Here is a 13,131-nt window from a genome sequence, read left to right on the forward strand (position 1 = left end):
ATTGCACATATTTGTCATTCAGACAATAACTTAGCTTAAGAGACTTAAATTGAATAGAAAATACATGACAAAGATGAAAGAATCGTAGAAGAAGGTCATCCGGCACCCATGCGCCAGCGATACCAACGGGAATTGGCCGAAAAAGCGCGCGAACTACGCATGACAAACTCCGAGACGGTTTTTATTCGCCTGCGCACTTTCGCTCATCCCATTTTTCGGCACATCCCCAAATATGCGAATGGCGCGCGCACGCGCACGCACGCTATGTGTCTCCGGCTGGACGCCTCTAACTACAGGATCACGTAATATACTGGATGAAATGGTAAACGGAATTAACAGGTACTTTTGGATTAGATTGAGCAGGTCGTTCGTGTCTGCACCTACCACCAGCCATGGTGGTCGTGTAGGTCGTGGAGCTCATGATGGTCATGGTGGAAGTCGTGAAGATCGTGATGGTCCAAGTGATGTTCGTGGATGTCGTGGTGGTGTTCATCATGAACATGCACGTATTCCTTCTTGATGACCGGCACATGAACAATTTCCTTTTTAATCACTGGCACGTGCACAACTTCCTTCTTGATAACAGGCACGTGCACTTTTTCCACGTGGTGATGATGCACCGTATGCACATGGTATGGCACTTTGATCACAACATGCTTACTGAAAACAGTGGTTGTAAATAACCAAAATATGTGAATAGCATGAATTTCCTTACTGATGCGAATGACCCCATCCGGGTTCCGGAGCTGGAGCCGCAAGAACCACATAAATGACGACAGTCAAAAGGACCAACTGAAACTTGTGTTAGTAAAGAACGCTGCGAACGTGTCTTTCACATTACTAATTACCACGGATTTCATGATGTTCTGATGAAGGTGAACGTATTCCCTGGATATCCACACGAAGACACAAGCCGACTCAATCTGATACAATTTCGGCACGACATCGGCAATATTTATACTTACAAGAATATGGATGGCACCCCACCATAGCCGGACAACAGTCACTCAAAGCCAGCCGGCTTCTGAGTTACACATTTTGACGGCGTGTTGGACGCCAGTTGAATAACATTGTGCCGATTACATAAAAGCGAAAAGACAAAAAGGAAACCGTCGTCGGTGTGCGTGAGCGCATGTGCGATCAGTGCGATATTATCGCGTAAAGTCAATGCATCCCTCCATTGTTGAATAGAGAAATTAGACTTTCGCCCAATTGAATTTAGCAGCGGCATTCGTAGGTAGAGAAGTCACACTCAGCAACATGATACGCTGCTGTTATAGTTGATTAAATTATAGGAAGTATTGGTAGAATCGCTATAGAAAGCATATGATATCTATGCTGTTGACGGTCTTCAGTGCAAAAGCACGCAATATTCCTCGTGTTTTGCGTGAGTTTAATTTCACATTTATTCGAATGTTGCAATGCTGCAATTTGAATTTAAATCTAGAGCGTATTTGTTGTTTATGTTATGCTTCCGTTGCGGCGCGCCGATGCGACGTGCGTTTAACTCTTGCTCTTTTGCGATCATTACTCACGCATAAAGTGTATGGATGAAATTTGTAATTCCAAGTACATCCAACGGGCGTCCGAGGAAAGTGGAACGCATGATGGAACTTTTTTTAAGCGAAAAATACCAAGCGGATAAGGCGGAGAGTTCATTTATATCGTTTTAAATTTCGTTATCAAAAACTTCCTGTTTCAGTAGAAAGCATAACAATCAATTGAAAATCCTTAACGCTTGAATCTGATGCGGATAGACAACGCCGCAACATAACAAATCAATCTGCTTGTCAGCCCAGAAAATATTTACTCAGAGAATTTTTCATCAGAGAAGCGCATTATGCAGGAATTGAAGAAGACGCAACAATGGTAGAAATATTGTCAATTTGCAGTCATAACCGACGGAATTACTTAATTCTTTGTTTGTCGTAAAATATCATAACAATTGCAATTATGTTCCTCATTTGTTTTTGCAGCTACTTTTTGTTCATGTCTTCGATGCAAAAGCCAATTTCGTTGCAACTTGCATTCTCCAGTCACGTAAAGTTGTTATATTGTTCTGCCGCGTTTCGCCATTCCTCTTATTTATTTTTTCCTTGCCTCAAGCCCTCATCATTTATCGTAACGTAACACATACCGAACACCGGAACTCCATAATATACACTAATTAAAAAATGTATAACGACTACAGCCAAGAAACTTACGACAGTCGAATTGGCGTTATGCAAGCCATCTTATAATAGACTTTCCGACTGAAATGAAAACCAGTAATTTGGCAGTGTGCTCTAATACTATCACCCGGTCAAAAATAAAATCAAGAAAGATCAACAAGTTATTGAGGCACATGTGAAATTAACGAAGACCACTTTCGAATAATTAATTAATTAGGTAACACTTGAATTTGAACGAAAACAAATTTTAAAGGTAGTCAGATCGAACCAGATTCCGGTATTAACTTTCATCTACTTGACTAGATTTATAAAGTGATTGCATTGGTATTGATTTATGCAGGAGCGCACTGAAGAAAAGTAACATGCAATGCGATACCAAGGTGATCTTAAGTTTCAGTGAAAGCTGTGTTTTTCTAACCTGCCATCATGCGTATACGTAGGTTAATAAATAGTCGTAAACAAGAATATTTATATTTGTAATGATATTTATTTAATGAGTACGCTAGCAAATTTAATTAGAACAGCATTTACATTCTTGGGTAAATTAAACAGATTTAAGTGCATTAGCAAATATATTTTTCTCTATGAGTTATGAAATATGTGTTGAAACTGAAAGCTAGCACTAGGTTTCCATCAAAATGTCACATTTCAACACAGCAAAGTGTTGAAATATTTTTGTACTAAAACATTATTTACAGTTTGGTTGTCACGTAATTAATATCAATATCTATGATAATAATGTTGTGGTTCGTAAGGGTTTCTCCTTCGGTTACTATTGTTGGAGTTGAAGTGCTGCACATGCCTTTTATGGCTGCCATTCTTTAGCGATTTCAAAAACTGCTGTGGAGGCAAAGAAGGCGTATGCTGCCTATCATGGAAAGCGTTCGTATGTCCTTCAGGATACGTTTCAAAATCGTTGTAAGCCATATTGGGAAAATAGTTTAACTCGTCATAAAGAGCCGGATCCTTGTCATTGTACGCTTCAAAATCGTTATGACTATGGTACGGATAGCGCTTCTGGTGAGACTGCTTGCGATCGTGGAAGTAGTGATGATATTCGGGTACTTTGACCACTTTTGTATGATGGACGTGCTGAACTGGCATTGGAACTAGTATCTTAACTCTTGAATAAAGAGAAAAATAATGAATAACTTATTCTAGGCTACTAGCTAACCAACAGTCGGTATACTTCTTATGTGTTCCGGACAATATGCACGGCAGTGTGTGAATGATGAACAATGAAACAAAAAGCCACTTCATTTTTTATTGTATTCTTTGGATTGGCGTGATTTTGAGGCGCTTTGTTGTGGTTGCACTTGAACTTGCACGTGAACTTGACCAGCAAAAGATCCTCGCCTTTATTTATAAACTCGGCCGATGCTATGCGAGACGTGGGTTGCAATGACGATGGAGATGGCGCAGTGCAGAGAAAATTGCAAACTCGCTCTCGTTGCTCTCGTTGATCGGCAGCGAGAAGAAAATCATTTGTACCTTTCTCGACACGAGAATAAACACTCGCATCGACATCAATAATAAGCAAAAAAGTGAAAGACACGACCGACAATTACAGACCGCTCGTTATTTATGCATTCGCAAAGAAATGTGCTTGAGAACGAAAGTGAAACGACCGGGTTTGCTAAGCAAATGGCCGTTTTTTCTAACGTGGATTATGGGAAATTTGTGTCAAGCCACAATAGAAAAATAAAGCGCATTTTATTAAGTGCTGCAATTTCCCAACTGCAACAACAGCACATATTTCAATGTCTAATTGAAAGTTAATGTTAACGTGTTATAGAACTACAAGAAAAACACTTAAATATTCATATTGAGATTACAATGATATATCAAGAGTGCAAACTAATTAATTGATAAGAAAATATGTTGTTATTTTACTTTCCTTTGATGATTCAGTTCCAACAATTTAGTGCCGCGTATTTTTGTTTCTTTAATGTGTTTAGGTAAATTAATGCCAAGCGCGTAATGAGTATATCACAACGTGTCCAATTGAAACCGAAACAATGGGATTAAATGAATGCATCATATGTGCTCTATCGCCGATTTTTAACTGCGCATCCTTATCAGGAATGGCTCCTGTTATTTACACTTGTGTACATGAAGCTGGAGCGCGTGAAATCAAATTTGTCTGGTCAAGATCGCTTCTTCGCACTGTTTGTAGCATTGTTCTCAGCTTCACCTTGATAGTGTCCTTGATTCTAAACAACGTTATAACTAATTTTAATCAAATACAAAGTGCTCTTCGTAGCCTCACAGAGGCACTATTCTCGATAAGTTCGTTGTTTTTGATTGTGTTTGCTAACTTCCGTACTGATTCTAGCGTAAGACAATTAAAGGCTTGGCTTTGGATTACCAACAATAAGAAAAATTTTCATTTAGACGAAAGTATTACAAGTAAGAAGCTTTATAAGTTAAGACCACATAGTTATTATTATGGGCTTATCATTATTGCAAATTTTATGGCGGTTTTAATTTACGCAGGCTTTATAACTTGCAATTTTGTAATACAATTTACGAAGTACGCAAGCAAAACGCATGACGATTACATTCTCATCATAAATGAAAAGATACTCATTTTAAGTGCATTGATATCAACAAATGTTTACCTTAGCACTGTATTCTTGTTCTCTACGCAAACAAAATATGTGAGGCAACATTTCCACGGGTTTTATAAAAGAATCCAGAACATTTTGCACAGTGGCGAAGAAGTCGAGGTCAAGGTGAAAGCAACAACGCGATATTACATCGTGAGTAACTACTGCGTGGCTTTCTACAATAGACATCTGAACGCGGTTCTTTTGTGGTGGTTCCTGCAGTCATTGATAGTGCTGGTGTTTAATATTTACCTATTACTGACAATGGAGAATCACGCACGAGTGGAGTGGATGCTGCAATTGCGCGTTTACATCATCCTGGGCAGTATGTTTTACCTGGTTCAGCTAGTCGACTCAATTAATCATGTAAGTTACGTGTGTATTCCTGTATAAATTCTAAGTCTAGACACGTGTCGGCCATGAGCTTCCCTCCCTTGATATTTGCGTGTGGGTTGTAATTATTATTGTTGTGGAGCAAGCTTGAAATGAACGAATGAATTAGGCCCAACACCACAGTACAGTCAATGACTTCTAAGAAGAACATCTTTCAGAAATGCCACCCTCGGTTAAAAATCTTGTTCTGTTTTACAAACGGGACAATTCCGATTGCCTAGTGTGTGTGATTAAACCGCTAATCGATATAGGTGCTGTTTTCGGAATCAGTGCTATCCGAGTACGATGTCCACATACAGCAAAAGTTGATTTTGCACACAGCACACGCTGTCGGCTTCGACGGAGTATTCAGTTTGTATGGATCGCTCTTCTATTATTGGGAATTGCATCAAATTGTTATGTTACCCTGGCTGACAAACCAGACGTCTTGGCATCGCTCAATCTGGTGGCGGAAATACTCTACTGCTCATGTTCAGTGGTTGTCATATCGTGCACCATTATGTCGACGCAACTCCGAACCGACGAAATCAACGCTTGCATTTCACTGGTTGAACATAGACTAAGCTTTGGAGTAATAAGCATTTACTCACAGGAGTACATTCAATGTGCCCGCAAGAAGGCGTATGGGTTCTATGTGTTTATAATTGCGCTCACATGTTTAATATCAATGTATATCAACTACAGTTGCAAGAATGCGAGTGATAACCACGAATTAGAAATTATTCGACATATCACTGCGATGGTTTCAACGATCGTCCCCATCGTTGGGCTTTATCAATATTCAGTTCAGTGCAAATTATTCAAACAACTGTTTATGATGTGTTACAAATATGTGGCAAATACGCTAATAGCCAGACACAACGTGGTTTCATTGAGACAATACTACGATCCACGGGTGCCCATATTTGGCGACGTGGAACAACACCTCAAAAGAATGATCAAGTTTCACAAGGCAATCTTTTTCAATTTGAAGATGGTTTGGATGAATTTTGATCCAATGGTGCTAATATGGTTTATCCTAATTCTAGCCATTCTCATTATCAATGTGTACTTACTGCTGGTGACTACGTACACAAAGGTTTCGAATAATGATTTTATTATAATGTTGGAACTACGCACGTATTTCGTGGTTGCCTCCACGGTTTATTTCCTAATCACATTCGGCGAACTTTCATCACAGGTAAGTGCAATTTGATAAATTGCATCATAAATAATGCAAGTAATTTACTTCGATTTATAAACTTGACATTATCAAGTTCAAACCTGCCATGTTCTGTGTTGATCTGTGACGATGTGGTTCAATGTACGAAAAAAATTCTACAAAAATTGCGCGGCGTGCTCGAATGGATGCATTTACACCGCGCTTCCAATTTTAAGCTTACAAACAAAATGTATTCATACAGACCTTCCCCATATTGAAACCTATCAAGAACATCTACCTTACGTTTATCTTACTGTGGGATTGCTTGCCGTATCTTTGCTGATGTTGATAATGGATTCTTTCCAACTTTTCTGTAATAGTGCATTTTCCAATGTTGGCGGTCTCACCCATAACTTAATCAACACACTAAATGTGATTTATAGCATCAGCATATGCTATTTCTCCCTTCAATCGAGATTCTGTCGACTGAAAGAACAAAGTTGCATCGTTAATTTGATCCGAATCAGATGGAAGTTCTTCATCGCTGATGTTATAGGATACAGAATGATTAAACGAGTCAATCATACGGTGTTTAAGCTAAGCATTTCAATGTATAGCTCTATGGGCATGTTTTTGATTTTCTTGTACTTTTCCTACAACGGTTTGGAGTTTAAGTTTCTGCAAAGGGCATACATGTTGATCTTCTTTTACATGGACACATGCATTATGATTGGCAGCTGTGCTCAAGCAATTTGGTACGCAGAACTGTTCAAACAGTTGTATGATAATATAAAAGAAACTTTAAAGGAAAGACCTTTCGACTTGCAAAGAAGATTAGCAGCTTTTCGAAGATTCTACCACGCAATAAATGTAACTTTTAATTACATTAGTTCTGGGTATCCTATTTTGCGCGCAACAGTTATCAAAGTTCTAAGTCAAATATTCACCTTGTACTTGGTGGTGAAGGCAATTGTTGACGGCGAAATAAGAAATTTTAATATCTCCTACATGCTCACCGTTGGGAATGCCATTGTGAATGCATTAAGCACAGTTTATTTCATACGAAATTATGTTCAAATGTTGGAGGGTGTAAGTATTTTTACTTTGTAAGGCGTTTTCTCTATTTTGTATTGTATTACTTTACGTGATTACAAAATCGATAATACACCAACAATTCCGTTGCCGAAAAAAGTGTGTAGGTGGGCTCCGATCGAGAAATCTTAAAGTGTGGCATAGTTTGATTCAATCATGGCAGGAGATAGTGTAGTGAAAGACTCTGCTCTGTCTAAAATGTGGTTCATTAAGCGAAAACTAAACATCGACTGTGTAGCATGTTCAAACAGTTACATTTTTACTCTCTCTATTCTTTTAAGTTTAAAACACACGTGCAAACACTTTCGAACGCATAATATCGTAAACTATCATGTAGCGCCCGTGTATCTTTTGATATCGTTCGCCGTCTTCATCATTCTCTTACTAATTCTCATGGTGAACTTATACGAATTATTCGCGTCTGCGGATGGTATTCCCCTGGAAGAAAACTTCAAAAATATCATAAATGTGTGCAATGTGTTACATGCGGCCGAGACGACTTACTATATATTTTCCTATCGGCATGAAAAGATTTGCGAGCAGAATGCCATTCATAAGCTTATCTCAAAAAAGGAATATTTCTACATGCAACATGTGATCAGTCGCGAGATGCTCATTGAAATGAATATAACATTTATGAAATATGCAGTTTTCGTCTTTCTCTACGTGGTGCCATACAGTGTTTATGTTGTGTACTCATACGAAGAGTTTAATTTGCACTTCATGCGAAGCGTCTCGATGGCTTTATTGTTTTATGTCGACAGTTGTTTGATTATTGGTTGCGCTCAACATGCAATTTGGTACACGCATATTTTTAAAGAATTATTCCAAAACATCCGAAACAAACTGCATCATGCAGATCTGTTTGGTTTGCATGTGAAACTGGCAAGAGCGCTGCGTTTTTATCTGGCCGTGCTAAATAGCTGGTTCTACATGTGCAAAACTTATCCTTTAGTGACGAGTATTGTCCTGTTGACGGTTTCGCAGGTTTTTACGTTGTATTTGGTCCTGATTATGTTTATTGAGGGAAAATTCTGAATTTTACAATGGATTATTTGATAATTATAGCAAATGCACTGATGCACGTGCTTACAACCGACATATTTATTGGAAAATATGCAATTACTGAAAATGTTGTAAGTAGATAATTTTTTAAAAATGTACGCAATTATCTGAATTCTTTTTTTGTAATTATTAGTTTCAGTTTTTTATGTTACTACCATTTCTGTGAATTATTAAAATCAATCACTTCTTGTTCACCTTATCAACGAAAAACCATATTCATTATTCAAACATTATGTGGTTTCATTTATCTTGATATAAACACAAATTAGAGCAATTTGTTACGGGGAATTTACTCAAAATGGCGCAGTTGATCATCATGCCACGTGAAATCAATTGCGTTTCGTGCGCTTTACGCCCTTTAATGCCATATTTGTACTTTTTATGCATCTCATCGAAATGCATCCGTACCAAAGACAAGTTAAAATCAAGTGATGACAGTTTTAACATTTGCTATATTTCTGTATTAGTTCAAATTCTTTTCATGGCAGCTCTTTCAATTAACGTCAGTAATAATTACCAAGATATACTACAAAGCAAAAATCCAACAGACTTGATGCTCTCATTTCAAGAAAATATATTTGATTTAATGACAATCTTTATGTCTGCTTGCACATTATATAATTTGAAAGCACAAGTGCAATTTCTAAACACTTGCCAAACAATAGCCGATGATATTGCATTTCGCTTCGACGTAGGAACGCTTTTATCGTGGAAATCATCGAAACACTTACAAAAACATATTATGGTAACTTCGGTAATATTTTTGGTTTCCTTCAGCCTTTTGCTGTAGATTTGATTCTCAATACTATGGCAGCTAATAATATAGCCCACGTTTGCACTGATGTGCTTAAAAACTTTGCGCACCACGCATATCTCTTCTACTTTGCAACGATTTGTATTCTTTTCAAGGTTTACATAGCCACAGTTCATCGTCAAATTAAATACGCATTGACTAAAAACTGGATGAAACTGTGTGCGCAATCACATATTAGTAATGAGAAATGTCTTAATCGATACACAATATCTAACGATAAAGAACGGGAAGTTTTGGGAAGATTGCAAAACTCCCAGGCTCTTTATTTGGTGTTGGTAAAATTGGTAAAAAAATTCAACGCCGAATGTTTTAATCCCACTTATTTGTCATGGCATACAAGCATCACTGTGTATTGTGTAATTAGGGCAGTCTTATGTATTATTAACGTGCTCACAGATATGTGGTACATACTGTCAGTGAAGTTTAGATTGGCAATGATGAGCGTCTCTATTACATGCATAATGTTCTGTTATTTGCTGTATTGTACACAAATTCTGGAAACGGTGGTGAGTAAAATAATCGCTTTATCAGCATGAATTTTATTTATAGAATTATTAACCAAAATACACAAAAGATCTAATTAATTAATAGAAATAATGGAATATGAGCAAAACCACAACAAATCTATCCAATAACTGCGTAGTAAAATTAACAATTAGCGTGCAGCGTAATTTTATTGGTTCTATTATAGTTTGTAGGTTTACAACCATTTATTTTCATGACACTATCATAAATTACGCATCATTTCGATTCTAATTAACGGCGACGACTAATTGCAAGTGAGAAGTGAGTGAGTGACAATAAACAGTAGTAATACGATTTTGATCGCACGCAGAATGAGAAAACGGATCCAAAAATCCAACAACTGTGTTGTGTGTACATTTAAGTGGCAGTTTGCAAACGGCGTTCTTTTTGGGAATTGTTTTACATCACAATGTCTACACCTCACTCCAAATTGCAAAGCAAGCGGCGTGCAACAATCAATTCCCCGACTTGCATTTAATGTTGTATTTCTTATGATATTTTGCATAGAATTTGTAATGTATTTAAATACTGTGATCAATTGGCAAGGAAGCAAAAGCGTCTTACTCTTGCTGTTCATTAACGTCATAGAAAGATGTTATTTCATCGTATGCTTACTAATGAATCATTTGCACCGAAAATGTAAAATCCGAGAAATCAACGGTTTGATTAAAATCTCCGAGGGATCACAGCTGCAAGGCGTTGAGATTTTAATCAGCGATGGTTTTAGTAAAATAGTACGTTATTTAACCATCTTTGCTTACATCATGATTATTGGTTCAACGATGATAACAATATTAGAAATTTGCATAGTTTTGGATCAGTATACTTATTTTTACATGATGCTAAAGATGACATCGCATGGTGTACAAGTTCTGGTTGCCGGAGCGCTAATCAACTACGTTTGTAACTGTATGCTGTACACAGAAATGTATCAGAATGTGTTTCGACGAATGAAACATGTTCTTACAAAAAGAATTCGATTTACTAGACAATTGTCCATATCAAAATGCACTTCCCAAACGATTGACGATCGCATTGTCAAGTTAAGAGATTTGTACAGCGCTTTACATAGTAACATGAAACTAGTGATGGCATTCGGAGATCCGGCAATGTTGGTCCTGTGGGCGGTTGTACTGGTATACCTTATCGACGTGGCGTATATTTTGGTTGCGGGCGAAGTTATGGGAGAATTTCGACTGAGAGCAGATCAGCGCATCATGTTGGTGAAATACATGGGATCTTTTACAATGGTTATTTTATATTTGCTCGAAGTGGATAAGTTGCATTTTGTGGTAAATATGTCATAACAGTTCATCAAATATGTAATATAATAATAATTGTGAGAAACTAACACACGTACTCAATTCCCCCATTCACTTAAAGTACTTAAATTAATTACTTGTTTACTGCCTCAGAACAATAATTAAATACATTAGGGAAACACTTATTTCTTCGATTTAATAGATCTATGAATAGATCCAATTAGACTGCGTAATTAGCATTCAATAATTTCAACATGACCTACTCCTAAAAAACACTTATCACTCAACTGTTTGCTAGGTGACTTCAATTCGTATTAAATTTAGAACTGATTCGCGCAACATGCGTTTTAGGTCAAAATCGAATAATTGTGTAGTGTGCGCTTTAAATTTATTAATGTGTCACGGTCCTCTCGTCTTAAACCTGACAAAATGGCAATGTCCACATCAAAATCCACAAGTGCAACATGCTTCTGTGATAATATCACCCGTTCGGTGCATTTTAAACGCAGCTATAATTTGTGTATTTATTACGGTTTTAATCGGCGAGCTTTTTGAACTTCTCGACTCAACCCTAACAAAAGTGCAACTGCTTTTCATTTTTATGCGTATTTTGGAATTGATGGCTGCCATCTTTGCGCTGACAGCCAGTCAAATACAACAAAACACTAAAATCAAAGAACTATCAGGTCTGATTCGAATCACTGAGAATCTGAGTTCCTACGGTATTAGCGTTCTCATCAATGACCACTGCGTCTGTATGATACGCGGATTTTTAATCTTCATGCATACCTTTGGCATGGCATATATTTACGTGACTTATATCGAAATAAAGCTACAATTGAATAAACTATCGTACTTTGATCTATACCGAAAAATTATCAGCGAAAACACGCAAGCTGTCAACGGTGGTATTGTATTCACATACACATGTCATTGCCTGTTCTACAAAGAGATGTACAGTACCTGCATGGAGCGTATAAAACAGGTGCTCAATTACAGAATTTTGGCCACACGCGGAATGCCGCTCTATCACAATGAGGAGTTGAAAGGTGATCTGGAATATTACGACGCTTGCAAGATGCAAAACGTACAAGATCATCTGATAAAACTACACCGGCTGTACATTGCAATTCATTCCAATATGATATTTGGCATCAAGTTTACAAGCCCATTGTTTCTGTTTTGGTGGACGCTATTGTTGCTGCTCCTCATTAACAATGTGTACATTGTGGTAGCGTTTTTGTTCATTAACGAATTATCGCTGCAGGCGCACGAGCAAATAATGATAATAAAACATTTGATTAGCTTCACAACCACCTGTCTGTTTTTACAACAAAGTCATAAACTTCATTTTGTGGTAATTGCATTCAACTTACTTACGATCCTTTTCTATTCAATACGTTTGGGACACGTCCTATTGTTTCACATACGATCGAATTTAATCACCAGCTATCAGAAGATGTCATCGGACACGTTAGATTAGCATGAAACATCTATATCTACATGGAAATTTAATAAACGAATAAACAAAATAGAAAACGATGTACTTTTTCATCACATCGAGTGTGTTTTATCTAGCATATTTGTAAGATAATGAAAATGGTTATTATTTCTGTGTCATTTGTTGTAGAGCGATGATATCACTTCGTTTCTGTTCCGTTATCCAATCAGCAAGTTGACGCCGTCGGAAGCAGCGCAAATCGAAATTCTTCTGACGACGCTTCATACGCAAAAGCCAATTCTTAAAGCTTCGGGTATATTCACGATTGGAACACGATTAATGGCATCAGTACGACAATAGTTTGTTTAAAGGGTCCATTTTAACCACTATTATATGCTTGCAGATTACTGGCACAGTGATTACCTACGTCTTGGTCGCGTTACAGTTTCACGCTTCCTGGAACCAAGATCAATAATCACAATAAAATGGAATCCATCAAACACCGATCACCGCCCGTATCTCAAGATTTATGTTTGTGTCGTACGATCGGACCAAGTCTGTCTCTTTGTCGTTTTTCGGGTTGTTTCCGATCACAACCAGTCACGATCATGGTCACTG

The 13,131-nt window shown here is 37.5% G+C and overlaps 2 protein-coding genes across 2 annotated transcripts; one reads left to right on the forward strand and one right to left on the reverse strand.

Annotated features, from left to right (window-relative positions):
• Positions 1-380: 380 nt before the first annotated feature.
• Positions 381-3,275, reverse strand: LOC135794785 (histidine-rich glycoprotein-like). Its single transcript, XM_065306178.1, has 2 exons — positions 2,974-3,275; positions 381-660 (listed from the first exon to the last, which is right to left on the reverse strand). The coding sequence occupies exons 1-2, from the start codon at positions 3,273-3,275 to the stop codon at positions 381-383; spliced, it is 582 nt and encodes a 193-aa protein (XP_065162250.1).
• Positions 3,276-5,017: 1,742 nt separating this feature from the next.
• Positions 5,018-13,029, forward strand: LOC135793845 (uncharacterized). Its single transcript, XM_065304955.1, has 3 exons — positions 5,018-5,146; positions 12,703-12,861; positions 12,917-13,029. Exons 1-3 carry the CDS (start codon positions 5,045-5,047, stop codon positions 12,986-12,988), a joined length of 333 nt encoding a protein of 110 aa, XP_065161027.1. The 5' UTR covers positions 5,018-5,044; the 3' UTR covers positions 12,989-13,029.
• The last annotated feature ends 102 nt before the right edge of the window (positions 13,030-13,131 follow it).

The sequence above is a fragment of the Atheta coriaria genome, unplaced genomic scaffold, assembly GCF_025399875.1.
Source record: "Atheta coriaria isolate IRGN ID8LTWV9N9 unplaced genomic scaffold, Caltech_Dcor_3.1 hic_scaffold_6_pilon, whole genome shotgun sequence".
Taxonomy (NCBI): Eukaryota; Metazoa; Arthropoda; class Insecta; order Coleoptera; family Staphylinidae; genus Dalotia; species Dalotia coriaria.

Coding starts and splice junctions, on each gene's coding strand:
- LOC135794785 (XM_065306178.1), bottom strand. CDS start 3,275: ATGCCAGTTCAGCACGTCCATCATACAAAAGTGGTCAAAGTACCCGAA. Junction 661..2,973: donor AAGAATGGCAGCCATAAAAG/GCATGTGCAGCA, acceptor CACTGTTTTCAG/TAAGCATGTTGTGATCAAAG.
- LOC135793845 (XM_065304955.1), top strand. CDS start 5,045: ATGGAGAATCACGCACGAGTGGAGTGGATGCTGCAATTGCGCGTTTAC. Junction 5,147..12,702: donor TAGTCGACTCAATTAATCAT/GTAAGTTACGTG, acceptor CATTTGTTGTAG/AGCGATGATATCACTTCGTT. Junction 12,862..12,916: donor GAACACGATTAATGGCATCA/GTACGACAATAG, acceptor ATATGCTTGCAG/ATTACTGGCACAGTGATTAC.